This window comes from Phoenix dactylifera, chromosome 14 (genome assembly GCF_051530095.1).
Source record: "Phoenix dactylifera cultivar Ajwa chromosome 14, Ajwa_hap1_PhDact_Kaust_v1.1, whole genome shotgun sequence".
NCBI classification, from domain to species: Eukaryota; Viridiplantae; Streptophyta; class Magnoliopsida; order Arecales; family Arecaceae; genus Phoenix; species Phoenix dactylifera.
This window is the reverse complement of record NC_143203.1, coordinates 21,957,799-21,976,435: the sequence shown is the minus strand read 5'-3', so window position 1 is coordinate 21,976,435 and position 18,637 is coordinate 21,957,799. Positions and strand designations below refer to the sequence as shown.

The following is an 18,637-nucleotide window of genomic DNA, read 5'->3' as shown; positions in this document are numbered from 1 at the left end:
AACCCTCTTAATTAAAGTGTTATTCAGCATTAGGTTATTATTGATATTCAAATAATGTAAGAATTGTTCCTCAATTAACTCCTTATGCATGAATTAAATGCTTAGAATCCTGATAAGTAGATGCAAAAGTTTCTCCTGGTTTGGTGCTAATTTTACAAATTTAGCAAAAAGCTGCATTTGAAATCTGTTTCTACATGGTAAAAAAATATTCCTTATATTGGGAGCTTTATGCAGAGTGTTTTTGCCAGTTACTCGGATCGTGCAGTGCATTTTATGGAGCTTCCAGGAGAAATACCTAATAGGCAAGTGTCTCTTCATGCCCCTTGTTTGTTTCAACTTGTACTATATCTTGAGTTCTTCATCTATCCCCTCCATTTCTTTGCTATTATATTTTGGATTTTTCTTTTCCAACATGCTATAAGTATGCCTTGTATACATCATATGTCTAAAATAAATGTGTGCACACACATTTTGAAAAAATGAAACAAGCATTTGAGGAAAATTCTTTGTGAGAGACATGGTATTGTAATTCTAAAAGTGTTGAGGATAGAGTTTTTGCTTTTGATGTAAATATTCAGACTTTGTTGCATGCTCTCTGTCATAAAACTAGTTATTTTTATATACTCCATAGCAAGGTCCGCCGTACCGGTGGGCTGGAACCAGTACCGAACTAGCCAATAGCGAAATCTGCGGACTCGAAAAAAAAAAACAACGCGCGTGGACGCGTTAAATGCTACAGAGTGGCATTAAATGCCCCACGCAGGCTGCCCCGCATGGGGAACTGCGCGCCATGGCCGGTTCCTTGCGCGAGGAATCGCATGCTGGCGCGCGATTCCTCGCTTGCGCCCACGCGGGAGTGCGATTCCCCGCTCACGCCCCATGCTGGCGTGCTCTCGCGTGGGCGCGGTTTTCAGTGCGGGGAACCGCGCGCGAGAATTGGACGTACATAGGAAATCGGCCCGATTTGCACCGATACACAACGAAATTTGGCCGTTTCCAGCCCCTATAGGGCACAAATCGTTTTTCACAGCCGAACCGTACCGGTTGGGGCTGGTACTAGTACAGTGTACGTTGAATCGGCCGGTTCGGGTTGGTTCAGCAGACCTTGCTCAATAGTAACATAAACACAACAATGGTTCTGTAAAGTTTATAACAAAATCAATAACAATATGAAGTTCACAATTGGTGAAAGAGAGCTGAATATGTTTGTCATTGACAATAACTGAGATATTATCCATGTTAAGCCACCAAAATCGTCACTCATTGAGTGCTGGTTCTATAAGTTCTCTTTAGCAAGACGAGCAGTCAACATGCTTGATTCACATGGGATGAAATGATATGATCCAGTCCAATTCAATTTTTTCTAATTTTCATATAAATTAATAAATGTATTATCGCCTTTTGTTTTGCTGTTTCTCTCTCTCTCTTCCCTTCCTAAAGAAAGAGAGCAAGAGAAATGTGAACAAAGAGGAGCCTACCTACCAAATATGGGGATATGTTTGAATTCAATAGATAAACCAAGGTGGACTTGCCTTAGAAGTTCACATTATAATATAGAGGTGGTATCCCATTTATTAGCTTTTCTCAATCAGCCATCTTTATTATTGTTTTCTTACTTTTCTTGTTATATGTTTTTAGTCAATTTTTAGACATCCAAGCATTGCCCCTGCCAAGATGTTTTAGCAATGGAGCAAAACGCTAAGCTGAGAAAGCTCTGAAGTGTTAGCGGGCTGTTATGACCCAATATCAATTAGATGTTGACACTATTTGTTGGATTCCTGGCCAGGGCAACTTTATGTAAGGGGGTCTAACTACAAAACCAATATGATCAATTGGGAGTCAAGAGATCAACCTAATGAAGGCACACTGGTAGCAAACTAGGTTAAAAAGAATTTACTATATGCACCTCAAGATCCTTGATACAACCTTTCTAAATCAAAGGTCTAATATAAGGATGACAACCTTTCTTCTCTTGAGCGATCTATCACCTTAAGATATGAATATCCACTCAACCATTTTTTTAAATAAAATATTTACATTTATTATAAGTGCAATTTCCTGTGTTCATAACTTAGAGAATGGGATCAAAATCATCACTCAATTCTTATAAACATTTAATACGGAGAAGATATTGGTGAAGCTATGCTTTTAACAATTGCATTCTTTTACAAGGGGAGGTTAAAGGATAGGCAGTTTCTGTTAAGATAGCTAATATATCCAGTTACATAGTTCAATTATCATATGTTGAATTGTGAATTGATAGGACAAAAACAATTGACAATCTATTTCTGTTCCATTAGCCAGTCTTCACTATTCATTTTTTCAAACTAATCTATCTAAATTTTCCTTCTTATATTTTTCTAAATTCGATTCATTTATCATAAAATATTCCCCCTCTAGATTATTAATGCATGATAGCTTTAATATAATCACTAATATATTCCGGCTTGGTGAAAACTACATTTCCTTGCCTTTCTTAGCCACGAGACCTATCCAACGTCTTATCTTAGGAAGTTAGGTTGCAACCTACTTAGCCTCTTTGTTCTTACAGTCGTCCAACAAAGTTGGCTCAACTGGCTGCATTTTTGAGGTAAAGCCACAGTTCACAGGAATGGGCACAGAAAGGGATGTTACTCAGCATATATTGCTATTTTCTTTTTCCCCCCCTCCCTATCATGAATCAGAATAGTTGGCTATTTCAGGAACATGAAATTCATTGCTGTAGGAAATCATATTATTGTATCCTACTTTCTATGAACACAATCCTATCAGCCACCTAGCTGTTAATGAATCACTGAAAAATACTATTAGCTCCTGTAGCTTATCAGTGTACGGTTGTGTGCCCAAGGAGAAAGAGTTTCAGTTTGCTAGTGTGGGCATTAGAACAGAGAGATATGCGGCTCTCAGAATGATAATGGGTTAATTTTGGAATCTAGAGAGGTTTTCTAAAGTAGGAAGTTAATTTAGAGGTTATCAACTTTTCTAGCAGACTTTTGAATCTATGAAAGTGAATAACATAGACAAAGAAGAAATGTTGCTGTGAAATCTCTTCATTGTTCCTCGAAGATTATTGGAAATAGCTAATCATCTCTTAATTTGGAATCTACAAGATGTTCTAGTCTTCTAGATATATGCTTTTTTATGGCTAGTTATCAATATATAGTTTCTTGCTTGTGGTGTCCTAAATAGGGATATAGGGCTTAGGGTTTTTAGGATTTAGGGTTTAGGATTTTTAGGGTTTAATGTTTTAGGGTTTTAGGGTTTAGGCTTTAGGATTTAGGGTTTATAGGGTTTTAGGGGGTATCTAGGGTGTTTAGGGCTTTTAGGATTTAGGGTATACGGTATACGGTATAGGGTTTATGGTATTACGGTATACGGTATACGGTATATGGTTACTCCCACTTGCTCACATTCATTAAACTTTGGCATAGTAGTGCCTTTGAACATATATAAGTTGGAGCTTAAACCGTGGTTGCATATTTGGTTGATTGGTATGGGCCAGAAGTAGTCTTAAGCTTGTCTATCACTAGAGGCTTGGCCATAGCTCAGTCTAGTTCAAAATGGTTTAAAACTTTACAATCTTACCATTGCCCATTTGATTATTGGATTGTTTTTTTTTTTAAATGACAATATGGGTACAACATGTTGGGAAGAAGAATGACCAATATTTCTCATTTTTCATGCTATAATCCTATGGTTATTATGTAGATACAAAAGAACTTGCACAATAGAATGCATACCTATATATATTTGAGTTTAATTTAGCCTCGAGCTCATGGATTGTTGGTTTGAGCTTGGCCTACATTTAGGTCGGGTGAGATTTTCAAGCCCAAGATCTCCCAAGCTCAATGACAATTTGGTCTAGCACAAGTAAAATGCATGTTGGGGGAGGGGGGACAAGCATGCTATAGGCAGCTTAATGTGCATTACATGATGCACCTTCAAATTTTTGCCTTCATGTGATTACTCTTGTGGAAGCGGCCTGTGATAACCTAAAGAGAGTAGCTTGTTTAATAACTGGTAGGTGTGTTTTTTTTTGGGTTAGATGGAGACGAATGTTTTTCTGCATGCTGTACATTAAAATAACACTTGGGATGGGACTCATTTTCAAGTTCACTTACAAATTTTTTAAAATTTGTTACTTAGGAGATAGGACTTAGGGGACAACTTCTATTTGTTTTTGAGAGGAACTACTTCTATTTGTTGCCAATGCTGTTATTGTCCTTTGTAGAAGAAAGTAGATAGAAGAGTTTGGTGCATGGTTTAACTATGGTTGGAACTTTTTAGCTCTTTTATGTGTGAGTTTGAAATAGGATACTGCAACACCCTATTTCTGATGTGCTTCTTTTTGTCTTTCTCTATATACATATATATAACTAAATTGGTTTTTGCAATCTTTAAAACTGAAGGGTTTAGCAGAAACTAATCAGAATGGTCTACCTTAATGGAGGAATGATTTTGGACAAATTTTGCAAAATTTGTAAGAGCTTGAAAATGAGTTGCTTCTCAAGTGTTATTTCAACGTACAACATGGCAGGAGAACACACATCTCCATCTAACCCAAAAAAAAATGTCTACCAGTTATTAACCAGGCTCCTCTATTTAGTTTATCACACTCCGCCTCCACAAGAGCAGTCAAATGAAGGCAAAAATTTGAAGATGCATCATGTAATGCACATTGAGCTACCTACAGCCTGTTTGTCCCCCTTCCTCCAATATGCATTTTACTTGTGTTGGGCCAAATTGTCATTGATCTTGGATGAGCTTGTGCTTGAAAATCTCACTCGACCTACATGTAGGCCAAGTTCAAACCAACAATCCATGAGCTCGAGGCTAAACTAAACTCAAATATATATAGATATGCATTCTATTGTGCAAGTTCTTTTGTATCTACGTAATAACCATAGGTTATAGGATAAAAAAGAGAAATATTGGTCATTTTTCTTTCCAACATGAAGTACTCATGCTGTCATTTAAAAAAATAACAATCTAGTAATCAAATGGGAAATGGTAAGATTGGAAAGTTTTAAACCGTGTTGAACTAGGCTGAGCTATGGCCAAACCATCTACTGATAGCCAAGCTGAAGCCCACCTTTGGCCCATATCAACTGGTTAAGACATACAACCACTGTCTAGGCTCCAACTTATATATGTTCAAAGGCACTACGATGCCCAATTTTATGAATGTGAGTAGGTGGGAGTGACCGTATACCATATAACCCTATACCGTATACCGTATTTCATATTATCGTGTACTGTGTATCCTATACCGTATACTGCATACCATATACCGTGTACCGTATACCCTTTAGCTATGGTATACCTTATACCATATACCATATACCGTAGCTATATGGTATGAGGTATGCAGTATGCGGTATAGGGTTTACGGTATAGGATTTACGATATACAGTAAAGGGTATACAATGCAAAGTATTGGGTATACGGTACATGGTACATGGTACACAGTATACGGTATACGATATACGGTTACTCCCACTTACATTCATCAAACTTGGCATGGTAGTGCCTTTGAACATATAAGTTTGAGCCTGGACCGTGCTTGCAGGCTATAGGCACCTCAATGTGCATTACATGATGCACCTTCAAATATTTGTTTTTGTTTGATTGCTCTTGTGGAAGCGGCCTGTGATAACCTAAAGAGAGTAGCCTGTTTAATAACTGGTAGGTGTATTTTTTTTGGAGGTTAGATGGAGAAGAGTGTTCTCCTGCCATGCTGTACATTGAAATAATAGTTGAGATGTGACTCATTTTCAAGTTCCCTTACAAATTTTTTGAAATTTGTTACTCGAGAGATAGGACTTAGGGGACAAACTTCTATTTGTTTTTTAGAGGAACTATTTCTATTTGTTGCCAACGCTGTTATTGTCCTTTGTAGAAGAAAGTAGATAGAAGGGTTTGGTGCATGGCTTAACTCTAGTTGGAACTTTATAGCTCTTTTATGTGTGAGTATGAAATAGGATACTGCAACACCCTATTTCTGATGTGTTTTTTTTTTCTTTATATACATATATAACCAAATTGGTTTCTGCAGTCTTTAAAACTGAAGCGTTTAGCAGGAACTGATCAGAATGGTCTACCTTAATGGAGGAATGATTTTCGTTGATACTTCCTAGCCTCAGCCAAAACCTTTTGAAAATTTTCAGACTGTAGGCTATTTAATTGGGATTTGAAATTAAAATATTAAACCTTCATTAGTCACATGCTTTTGGTGGGTCTTTTGTAGAAAGGAAAAGAGTATGTGTTTTGAAACCATAGCTGTGATATTATCAGGATGTCAAATCTATCCTTTCCTCTTTGGATAAACCTTGACTTTGGTGGGGATAATTTTATATGTTTCTACACATTGTTTTTGCTATTCCTGTTCTCACCTTAATATATTATTAAAGAAACCTGAATCAAATTTTCTTTTCCGCATAAGTGAAGTTGTTATCAACTAACTGGAGAAGACATTGTTTTTTCTTTGCTGATTTGCAGTGAACTACATTTCTTTATCAAGCAAAGAAGGGCCAAACACTTTGCTTGGCTTTCTGGGGCCGGAATTTATCACGGTGACTTAAATTTTGGAGCACAACACAGGTGAATCATTCTTTGTGTTTTTTGTTCTTTATATATTGAAATTAGTTATTTGTATTAATATTTTCAATGGCATGTATTCTGCATTTGGCATGAAAAGGCCAATTTTGTGCATCATACATTGTATACCATTTTCCTTTGGATTCACATTGTTTTAATATTTGCTGACAGTCCAAGATGTTGACATAATCTTACTGGATCTTTTGTTGAGTAGTTCAACCAGTGGAGATGAAAACTTTGTGGAAAACAAGGGCCTCTTAGACTATTCAAAGTTGGGTGAAAGTGGTGATGCTATTAAGCCAAAATCTTTTGCGGTTTCTGAATTCCATTTTTTGCTTCTAATCGGTAATGAGGTTAAGGTATGGAACTATGGATCCTTGTATCATTCAATAGGATTCACATGCTAATTGCCATTTTTGTGATACAAGGCATTTGCTGATAACTTTTTATTCATTAACTGATTAATAGTCTCCATGACCTGTTTCATATTCCTGTCAGAAGCCACTTTTTCTTTAGTAGCTTAACAGAAATTTTTTTATCTACTCTCTGAAGAAAGTTGATATGTATATTGGCTCCTATCCAGTACCTCAGCTCAGCAGGAAAATTGTATGACATATGAGGTGGGCAAGTACTTTCAAGGAGCTTATTAAGGAAGACACTTGATTTGCTTATCGGTCAGAAACGTGGTTAGCCTTCCTAAGATTATCTTAAATGCACGAAGTTGGAAATGCTAATAATTGGTTCACAGTCTTGATATTCTATGGTACCTTCCAAACTGCTTCTGGCATTTTACTAATTTGAGAGTTTGATTCATTGTCAAGATTCTTGGCTTCATAGGTGGAATACTTGGCAATCTGTCCTCATGCAGAAGAGATTGAGCGTCTTTGTCTTGGTGATTGATCTTGATTCTTCCTTCATTTGAGTTTACCATCAGAAACCTTTAACATAGTCTTGTCAAATCAGAGTTTGAAGTAGCTGCATTTTCTTTAAGCGATCTCACACCTTATGTAGTATATTTCTCCCAAGTCAATCCACTATTTTCCTTTTACCTCTACAATAAATGTCCTACCTTTTTTTTATTGCGTTCAACAAACATATTCTATCAGATTAGTTTCCATCCTCATCTTTTATAATTTTGTGTAGATAATTCTATCGTCTCCAAGTTATGGATTTTTAGTCCTCTTGAAATCCTATTCCAAAAAACTCTATTTAAGCACTATAAGAGGAAATGCATAATGTGGATGTTTGATGGTTTGCATCTTGAATTCTCTGTATTATAACTCAATGTCCTTTTATGTAGTAGTTCTATAATAGGTAATTTTTGGATACGGATGTCTATATGTATCTGATACATATTGAATACTGCCATGGCATCTATTTTCCAGGATCTGCTCTTCCTAGTTCTAAAGTTTATAACCTTCATAAGTTGTAATATCCTTAGGCTTACCACCTTTCTGTTTGGTTTCATGTATATGAGCAATTTTGATTCTTGTACGCACCTTATCCACCTGTTCCTTGCTATTTCCAGTCAAAGTTATTATATTCCAAGTAGCATATCTAATTCTCCTTTTTAATGATTAATTTCTTTGCATGTTTTTCCTCTGTTTGATGTGATTTATCTTTTGTCTCCTTACAACTCCAGTTAGACCTCGTTGTGCCACATTACTTCTAGAAAACACCTCGAACCGAAGCAACTCTTGCTTATGTGTCACTGTAATCAGGTTACATTGTGGCATTTGCTTATGAGCGATGACCTAGCTAATCCTTGCTTATTTGTCACTACAACTGGGTTACATTGCGGCACACCGCTTGCAGGCAATGACCTAGCCATCCCTTTCCCACTCTTACCACAATCAGATTAAGTTGTGGCATGTTGCATAAAACCGGGGGACGCAATAACATTCATGCATATCAAATTTGGATCCATTTTTCATAGTTTGACAAGTTTCTCTATTTGGCTATCAACCTAACATTGACCATCCATCTTTTTCTCTGGGCTTGGAATCGACCATGGCAGTGTTATCGTAATTATCAATTAGTCTCATTAAATAACAATTTCTCAGCTTGCTTCCAAATGATTGGTTCTTGCTTAATATTATGAAAATTAATTTAATCCGAGGCAAGGATTAAGGACCTAGTCTATCTTGGTCTGTCATGGCAAAACTGTACTGGGTTGGAGAAAGACCAGTCCTGACTCTGCTATCAGTTCTCTAAGAACATTAGAATAAATTGGTGAGCTTCAAGTAAAATTGTTTTGGAACAATATTATAGGAAAATTTAAGGTAATTTGTGTAAGAAATTGCCCACTTGTTGTGATGCCAAACTATATGGTGACCTATGTCTACATAAGTTCCCCTTATGTGCAGATACTCCTTGAATGTAAGCCTCTTTACGCACAGTGAACTTCATCTGCGGTTTTACCTCAAATGCATTTACATTATTTTTCATTCAAAGAACGAGTTTAGAAAACCTCAGAAAAGCTTTGTAGCTCCTATTTTACAGGTAGTCAACAGAATCAGTCAACAAATTGTGGAGGAACTTGAGTTTGATCATGCACCAGAATCTTCAAAAGCAATCATTGGTTTGTGCAGTGATGCCACTGCTGGATTGTTTTATGCATATGACGAAAATTCGATATTCCAGGTAAGTTTCCATCTTGATTCTTTCTTTGGGTCTTGTGTTCTCTCTAAAATAACCATGTTGCTGGTATCAACCATATCTCAGGTGTCAGTGAATGATGAGGGCCGGGACATGTGGCAAGTGTACCTAGACATGAAAGAATATGCAGCTGCTTTAGCTCATTGTGATGAGGATAAGCCATTCCAGAAAGACAAAGTATATTTAGTACAGGTAACTAATAGTTTTGCAACTGTTTCATTTTTTTTTAGTTTTTTTTTACACTGACCTCAACTCTTTATCTTTTTCCAATAATCAGCCTATTTCACATTTCCAAATTTACTTTGCTCTTTTTTATGGATTTATAATGTGTTTCAGTAGCAAGTAACTAGATGAGTCTCAATGCAGGCTGAAGCTGCTTTTTCTGCAAAAGATTTTGAGAGAGCAGCATCCTTGTATGCAAAGGTGAGATCTCTGATTCATGCAATGGACGAGTCAGTCCTCATTTTCTAATATCATTTTTTCATATTTTTGTGATATATTAATCAGTGACTTGATTTGCCTCCTAATTATTTGTTTTCAATCTGAGTGATTTTTGGATTTAAGTGTTTCAATTTTTCTTTTCTGTACCTTTTCTACATAATCAAAGGGTGGTGGATGATGATATTTCTAGTACAGATCAAGCATGCTGGTGCTGATCACTACTATCTATTCTGTTGCATGGTTGCTGCATGCCACAGAGTTGATAAAAGAATATAAAAGCCATGAGTTTATCATTCCGCGCTTTTGAGATTTGATAAAGTCATCTAAAGCATTGTTCATCAGCTTTACTGTATGGATCTGATGTCTAAGAATTAAATGGTATTAAATAATCAAGGAGATTCTTTAGATAGAATCAGATGGTAGCGCTTGGTTGATGTATGGAACAAATATTAAGGCTATGGAAGTTGTTATTTCAACAAATGTGTTTGACTCCAACTTAGCTAGGCATTTATATAATTAGTTTCATCTACTTCCTGTCTTAAAATGCTTGTGCTCTTGGTTCTAACTTAGGGTAAAACTTCTTACCTTTAACTGCTGTTATCTAGGAAGTCCTTTTCTGCTTTTGTTTCCCTTTTTTTAATGGCTTATATACACATTAGGGTCCTTTCAACCATTTAAAGCTTAACATGATTCTTTTGCCTTTTCCCTTTTGTTTTCTTTGTCAAGCTGGGGGATCCCATATTTCATCATAATGTAAAACATCTTTAGAGTATCAGAACTCCGGTGTCCTTTCCCCTTGTAATATCCGGCAAACAACTGCCTCCGACCGAGAAAGAGATCTCGCTGACAATGGTTCAGAAGCAAGAAAAGCAATAGTCACCCTCCCTACCTTGACTCTTGCAGCCCAAGGGGCTTCGTTAGATCATCAACTTATCTAGCCCAGGTCGAGGTACCCTCCACTTTATTTGGCTCTATGGATAGTCCTACTCTACATTCCGTCAATACGATTTTATGCTACATGTTCTAGTTGCCTTTGCCTGCTACCTATTCAGTGGAATAACTGTCTTGTGTTACCTATCCGGGCACGGCTTATGGTGGCCATGCTTTTATTGATTAGCTCAGTGTAGTTGGGACATTCCACTGGGAGGGAGAGGCAAGGGTGACATTAGAAGTAGGATCGTCAAGCGGTTAGCAGCATCGCATTGAGCATTGACTCATCGGATTAAACACCTTTCGTACGAAATAAAGATCCCTTCCACTCACCATTTTTGTCGAAGGATGGGACAAAGCATCAGATCTCGTATATTTTTCCCCTGAGATGGAATTAGCCAATGAGCAACCAACCTGCATTATCTAAGGGGCGAGTGGATAATCAATCACCTCCATAACACCCAAACATGCCATGCCCCCCTCACCTCCCCAAGGTATGGCGAGCGATAAAGTCCATCATTGATGGTTGGATGGGGCTCAATTGGCCGATCTTCGTTCAAATCCAAGGGTCCACTGCATCAATTGTAATTTTTACTTACAGTGACTTTGTTCAGAGTCTTCAGACTTTTGAGATCAATGTCTAAACTTTTGGCAACTTATCTGAGGTCTATTTGCACCTATTGAATTATCATGTCTTGCATATATGCCATGTCCTAGGTGCTCTCAATCCAACACAAAATCCAGGAGAGAGAATTATATTGCAACTCTGTTAACTTTTAATAACCATGGTTTAGCAATTTTCAGTTTTGGTTTAGGACAACCAGTAGATATTATAATTTTATTTGATGCTAGCTTACTTCTTTTGGATATCTACATATTTAATGTACAACTAAAAAATTTAACCATTATCTTGGATTAAAAAACATGCAACCGTTGTTTTAAGAATACTTGCAATATTTCATATACAGAGTATTGCTTTCTGTGAATTATATTTTTGCTGATTTAAGAATAAAACCTTCCACTTTTTTTTTAAAAAAAAAAATCAGATGGATTTCTCTCCATTTCATTCCAAAAAAAAAAGCTATGGTGAATATGTAACACTGTTATTTGAAGTTATCAGGCTTTGAGAAAGTTGTTTTAATGAGAGGACTATGGTCTTGGAGATTGACTATCACTCCATCCGCCACTTTGAATTCTCAATTCATTCTTTTCTTTGTATTCCAGTTTGCAAAATTATTATATCCCCTTGCTGTTGCCGATTGATCACATATATGCAAGTTTTTTTTGGTGACTTTGTGATTAAATTGACGAAATTTGTTGAGGGGTTATGGGGATGGCCCCATTGCGAGAGGGTTAAGGATATGTTAGATTACATATTATTGACTTCTTTTGCATATTTTAGTTTTTGTCTGTAGCTTTGTTTGATGATATAAAGATTCATATAAAACTGAATTCTTTTACATTATTGAGTTCTAGATCTTGGTCTTTGCCTCTGATCATTGTGACCTTATCAACTGGCTGTTATGTTATGAACTTATGATTGTACAACTTCTCTTTTATATATTTCTTCATTATACTTTTTTTTTGCTTCTCACTTAGGGCTTCAAGGATTCTATTGAGGGTCTGTAGTAATTTTCATCACCTTTAACCAAAAATCAGACAAAAGAATAAATCATCACGAGAGATATGTGAGGAGTTAAAACAGGATTCTTGTACGAGGAGTCAATTCTGTGGGACGGGGGTTGAATGACTTATCTCAGTTTTTCAGTATAAAAATATGATGACTTACAGGTCATTTTCTTTTTCACAGATAAACTATATGGTGTCATTTGAGGAGATCAGCTTAAAGTTTATTGCTATAGGTGAGCAGGTAATATATATATACATTTGTCTCAGAGATATTTACAAATATTTGCAAATGCAGCAATAAAATATTTGCATTTACAATATCAAGAAATGACTAGAGAATTTATAGGATTCAGATGTACAATTCTGGTTCCTAGATTTTTTTTTCTTTTAATTTGTCATGCGGGTTTGTCGAATAGTTTGATATGATATTTCGTGCATTTTTTGATGGGCATAACTTCATCTATTTTTCCTCAATATGATCTTAGGACCTATAAGCTCTCATGCTAAGGTTCCTATCAACTAAGGAAGCATGTACATGCATATTCAACACCTCTCCCCAAATTCTGGGCTGTATATGGAATACTTATTTGTTGAAAAGATTGGAGACTGAAAATCTGGTTTAGGTAGTGAGGGATGCTTCGAGCAAACTTTTCAAACGACTTGGCCTAGATAGGAGCCAATGGCGAAGTTAGATCAACATAATCATCCAATCATATGGTGCAAAACTGTTTTCTTTTCTTTGCTTTTAATCTTTACCTCATGGCCTGTGTATGTTGCTTCATGGTCCTTCAAATTATCTGAAAAGAGATGTTAGAAAAATCTAATCAAGAAGCTATGCTTAATGTACAATATTCTTGTTTGGTTATTTGTGCTTGGAAGATGGGTTAGTCCATTAGTAACACCATTTGTCCTTGAACCATGGTTTCATCAATTCTGAGATAGGTAAGAACGTTATGGGAATTCCCGGCAAGCTCATATCCTAGAAGAGGGCTTTGTAGAGAAAATGTGTCATGGAAACAAGTTCAATATTTGTTTCTTGTTGAGAGACTAGTTTGGTTTTGTACTTCTATTCTTTGTCAACAAGGACTTTTTGGTGGTGAAATAATGGTTTTTAAGAAGCGCTACTATTGGCATTTGAAAGGCTCTAGTCAAAACATCATGGGTTTTGTTGCATTTAGAGTTTTTCACTTTTGATTATTGTATTTAGTTCATTAGAGGGGAGATGATCTTGCCATCAAACCTTACTACCCCATACTATCTGTAATGGACCGTATTGGTAAGATACCAATTCTATATTGAGATTTGGTTTAGTATATGAGGTGAATTGGTTCGTGCAGGTCCGAACCAAGCAGAACCGCCCCGCACCACCTCGTACAGATCCGTACTGCCTAGTTTTGGACATTACTATGTCCAGAAGTGAGAAAAAGTGTTAGAAGCTTGTCTCAGTAAGGGATGTGTACTGTATTGCACCAATGGTACCATACCAAACCAGTAATAGTGTACCGGTATGGTTCTCAACTCTTGTTTTTCAGACCTTGCCATCAACCATTTTATGTTCTTCTTTCCATGTGGATTTTTAATCTGCTTGGTGCTTGTGGATGTATTGTGCTAATGCTTTCCCCCGTTGCTTTCTTTTCTACATGATTTCTTCCACATCTTGATTTCGGGTTGCCATAGAACCAAATCAGGGGTTGAAGTACTGGTCGGGGTGGAGCTACATAGTGGTAAGGGCCCCTCAGGGTGGGGTCCCCTCCCCCCCCCCCCCCCCCCCCCTCCAGCATTGAGAAATCCTCTAGCGCTTGGATGCCAAGACCAGGGTTCATAAATGTGATGCTTCACAGCTGCCCTATCACTCCTTTTGGTTGATCACCATGGCCTCATGTCTAATGCTCTTGTCCCTCTATTGGCTGGTAGCCAACCTTGTGTCAACTACCTATGTATACCATTCATTTGGAGTTCTTGCCCTTCTAAAATTCTTATGCAAAGTCGAGAAAAGATTTATCTAGCTTATCCACAAATTGGAGTTTGCTTCCATGCCCACCAACGCCACGTCCCACTAGCCTCTTTCTCTACATGGCTTTATATCCCAAGAGCTTTAAGATTTAGAGCTCTTTTCATATACTTTCAGAATCGACAAATACAATTCAAACAAGGCAAAGCCAGACCCCTCCCAAAGTTTAGAACTCCATCCAAATATCAAAGACTTTCAAGCGCCTATTCTGGTTGGCCCTCTGTCTATATGAGATTTATAATATTAGGAATTCTTCATTTCCTACAACGAGTCAAATCTTATTCTTTCTCTAGTTGAATCCAAAAAAACTGGCTTATATATTGAAGGATGATGAGGACCGAGGAGGAAGTTGAGTTCCTTGTCTATTTTTTTCTTATTTGATATCTTGAATTTCATCTCTTTTCTTTCTATTTACTGTGCTGAAAATTACATGTCAATGTCTTTGCTATAACTCAGAGCATCTTGATGAGAGTATATGGATATGTCACTAAGCATCTAATGACTATTTGCTTGATGAAAATGGAAGTAGACCTCATTGATACATGGGTATTATTTTTTAGGAGAAATTAATAATAATAATACACAAGAATTATTAATTACTGTTTACTAGACTTTCTAGTCAATCAGTTAATTACTTTATCACTTGGTTTCCAACCCTAGAACATTTCTTTTGTGAAAAAATTTCAAATGTATAGACCATCCAACCTAAGTGGCATTTATTGAACTTTTATATTAATTGACCAAAAGGATAGTAGCTCCTCTCTCTCTCTCTCTTGAATGTGTATATGCATATAAATGTAGGTATATGTTTGTGTATATAGACATATCTATGCATATCGATAGAAAAACTCATGTCTACATATTATATACACACCTAAAACACATGCATATATTCACATAGATGCATATGCATACATCTATAAATACATATGTATAGTGCATTGAGGTGTTGTATGTCCGTGGTTTGCCATGCCATGCTATGCAAGCGTCTAGAATGCACTAACATGGTTGCATGACAAGCACTAGCATATAGCTAGTGCTATGTCATGTGCTGCTAAGGCACTGGAACTATGGATACGGTTCATATCATGCATGCCAACTGGCACCTTAGGCCATATTGGGTAGGATTCGTATGTATATTGTTAGTATGGTATGCTGAACCGGCCGGTTCAGCATGTACCTGACCGGTACGGTTCAGCCATGAAAAATGGTATAGGGCCCGTATTGGCCAAACCCAGCCGGAGCCGAGGAAGAAGAGAAGGAGAGAGCGGGCGGGGGAGGGAGGGAGAAGGAGAGGCCTCTGCCGCCCGCGGGGTGCCGGCGGAGGGCCCCCGGGGGGTGGGGGTGGGGGGGGGGGTGTGTAGCGGAAAAAAATTTAGAAATTTTTAAGTGAAGTCGGCAACCGCTTGCCGACTTTACTTAAAAATTTTCAAATTAAAAATTTCCAAATCGATTTGCCGACTACACTTAAAAAAATTCAAATTTTTTTCCGCAGCCGCGGGCTCTTCTGCCCTCCCGCCGCCCTCCGCAGGCAGCGGAGGCCTCTCCTCCCTCCCTCCTCCGCTCGCTCTCTCTAGGCCTTCATCTTCTCCGTCTCCAGTTGGGTCTGTTTCGGTATGGGCCCGGCGAACAAGCCGAATCGGTTTAGTAGGCCATCGATACGCCAACCGGTACCGGTTCGACATACCTTGATTGTTAGTGTGAACTGTCATGTCTTGAATGAAATTTCAATACAATTTTCAAGCTTGCTGTTGGTCATCTTCGCCGACCCAATGGAATTATGGCCAGGAATATTGTTGATGTTATAGTTCCAATGGTCAAATTTGTACAGTCGTTGACTGCATGGGTTTGGTGCAGTGAGTGCATTTGATGGGTACTATAGTGAAGCTCTTATTAATACAGGTCCCTACCAGCTGATGGAATACTATTTCAGACTTTTTACTGCTATTCACACCCTTACAATTTATTAATACAGTTGTCTATTCAAGCATCAATTACTTTGTTCTGTGAATTTATCTCAGCTTTCCTGGGACTCCATTATCTAGTCTTCAGTGCTTGGCTTGCTAAATGTGCCATTATGCTATCGAATACATGAAAGATTTGAAGTTCTACACTATTTTGTGAGAATACAAGCTTCACATGTTTGCAATACTTTTTTTCTCAAAATGTAATCTAGATTGTCTTATCTCATATGCTCCTCTTTTATGCAGGACGCTCTGAGGACTTTCTTAACACGGAAACTTGATAGTCTTTATAGTACTAAAAAGGAAGATAAGTGCCAAATTACAATGATCTCCACATGGGCTACTGAGCTATACTTGGACAAGGTTGCACTTTTCAACAACATGTTCTTGATCTTTAGCCAAAAAAAAAAAAAACAACAACATATTCTTGATTATCTTGCATGGCATCATGTTTGTTGCACAATGCAGAATATACAAGTTGCTAGATCATAATCTGCCCTGCTGCATGACATAGTTCTCATCCTAAGATTTTGAAAAATATCTATTCATGCTTGACCAAGGTTTGCTATATCAAACCATGCTGGCCAATACCAAGCTTTTCCGTGCCAATAAGGTATCAGTATGGTACGGCAGCTTTGTTTGGCATTATACCGAGATATGGTACAGCTGCTGTCTCACCTCCAGCATCATATTATGTGTAGGTGCAGGGGTGTACCGTGCTGATCCACAACATACTGGTAAGTTACCGGAATGGTGCACGGTACCAGTACAGCAAACCTATATTGCAAGAAATGAAACCCCTGCCCATGCTTTACATCTTGCTAGCATTTCCTTTCTGAGGGTATCTAGAATTCTTTGTGCCGGAGAAATCAAATAAATGGAGAGTTGTTGAGCTTGGTCACCACATATTAAGAGCAGAGTTTGTATATGACTACAATCCACTGCTTGGTCATTGACTATCACATCTCCATCATAAATGTCATGTGTTTGACTTCCTTTATTATAAAGATCATGAGTTTGACCAATACTTATTATGAGTTGCAATTCTTATTATATAGTTATTATTTGTGAAATTTTTTAACCAATACTTGTGTCATTCTTGAAGGTAATGTTTTCATGCTATTAGATAGACATGCCTTCCTCTTTTCAATAGGAAGGCATGAGTATCAATAGTTTTATTTTGTTAGGTATCAAATTTTTGCCTGGATGCTGGACAGTTTAGTCACATTGTGTTACCTATTGACTATTCCATAGAGTTTGTTGTCTCTTGATCTTCCTATTCTCATTGCATTCCATTGGAACTTCTTAGCCATGCCTATTTCTTGTTGAATGTGTTTACAAGTATGACTTGACTCTTAGGCTATGCTGTAAGTACGTTAATTTGTCTATTGGTGAACCATTGTTTCATGAGTGGAATCTTGATTAGTACCATATACAAGCTATTGTAGGTTCTGGACAGCTTAGTTGAGTTCATGAAGTGTTTTTTTTAATAGTTATTGAAGTTTGAGTGCAGGTTGGTTTTTTTTTTTTTATCAATGTTTTGCAACTTATGGATCATTATTCTTTGGTTATATTTTTCTTTTTTCCTGTTTTCCCAGTAAGTGTTCTTTCTTCTTTTCATTTATTTTTTGGGTTTGCTGCCTCTTTTTCTGGGCTTCATCTTGTGGGCATCCATGCAATGATGATTTTTGTCATGGTTATACCATCTTGAAAAATGTAAATCTACTGTCTTTTGGTAATTCGAACAAAAATCAGTGTTGAAGGTGAGACAAAGGATGTTTTGCAATCCACAATAAAGAAAATATGGAAAGATGGTAATTCGACCAAAAATGTAAATCTATTGCAATCCACCATAATGAAAATAAGAAGAGATGGTAATTCGAACAAAAATATAAATCTACTGTCTTCTCCTCCTCCTTCTCCTTCTCCTTCTCCTCTTCCTTCTTCTTCTTCTTCTCCTTCTCCTTCTTCTCCTTCTTTCTCCTTGTTCTAGTTCTCCTTCTCCTTCTCCTTCTCCTTCTTCTCCTTCTTTCTCCTTGTTCTAGTTCTCCTTCTCCTTCTCCTTCTCCTTCTCCTTCTCCTTCTCCTTCTTCTCCTTCTACTTCTTCTTCTGCTGCTTCCTTCTCCTTCTCCTGCTTTCTCTCCTCCTCCTTTTTCTTCTTCTTCTCCTTTGCCTTCTCCTCCTCCTCCTCCTCCTCCTCCTCCTCCTCCTCCTGCTTCAAACCGGTCTTCACAACCAAATCGACCCGGTTCCACACCGGTTTGGTTCAATATGGCCCAAACCAGCCTGATTCGGGCCGGTTCGGCCATGCAAGAAACAGTGTGCTGTCAATTCACTGTTCAACACTTGACAACATTGTAACAAATTTAATTTCATTAATAAATTTATCTGTATTTGGCTACTATT

The 18,637-nt window shown here is 37.5% G+C and overlaps 1 protein-coding gene across 1 annotated transcript in view; it reads left to right on the top strand.

Moving 5' to 3' along the window:
- LOC103709893 (zinc ion binding protein) overlaps nucleotides 1–18,637 on the top strand; it is a 44,343-nt gene that overhangs the window by 3,971 nt on the left and 21,735 nt on the right. Inside the window, exons 5-12 of the mRNA XM_008795418.5 lie at nucleotides 235–302; nucleotides 6,499–6,600; nucleotides 6,812–6,956; nucleotides 9,100–9,240; nucleotides 9,322–9,447; nucleotides 9,622–9,678; nucleotides 12,437–12,496; nucleotides 16,477–16,593. Coding sequence (XP_008793640.3) covers nucleotides 235–302; nucleotides 6,499–6,600; nucleotides 6,812–6,956; nucleotides 9,100–9,240; nucleotides 9,322–9,447; nucleotides 9,622–9,678; nucleotides 12,437–12,496; nucleotides 16,477–16,593 — 816 coding nt within the window. The remainder of the gene's footprint in view (nucleotides 1–234; nucleotides 303–6,498; nucleotides 6,601–6,811; nucleotides 6,957–9,099; nucleotides 9,241–9,321; nucleotides 9,448–9,621; nucleotides 9,679–12,436; nucleotides 12,497–16,476; nucleotides 16,594–18,637) is intronic.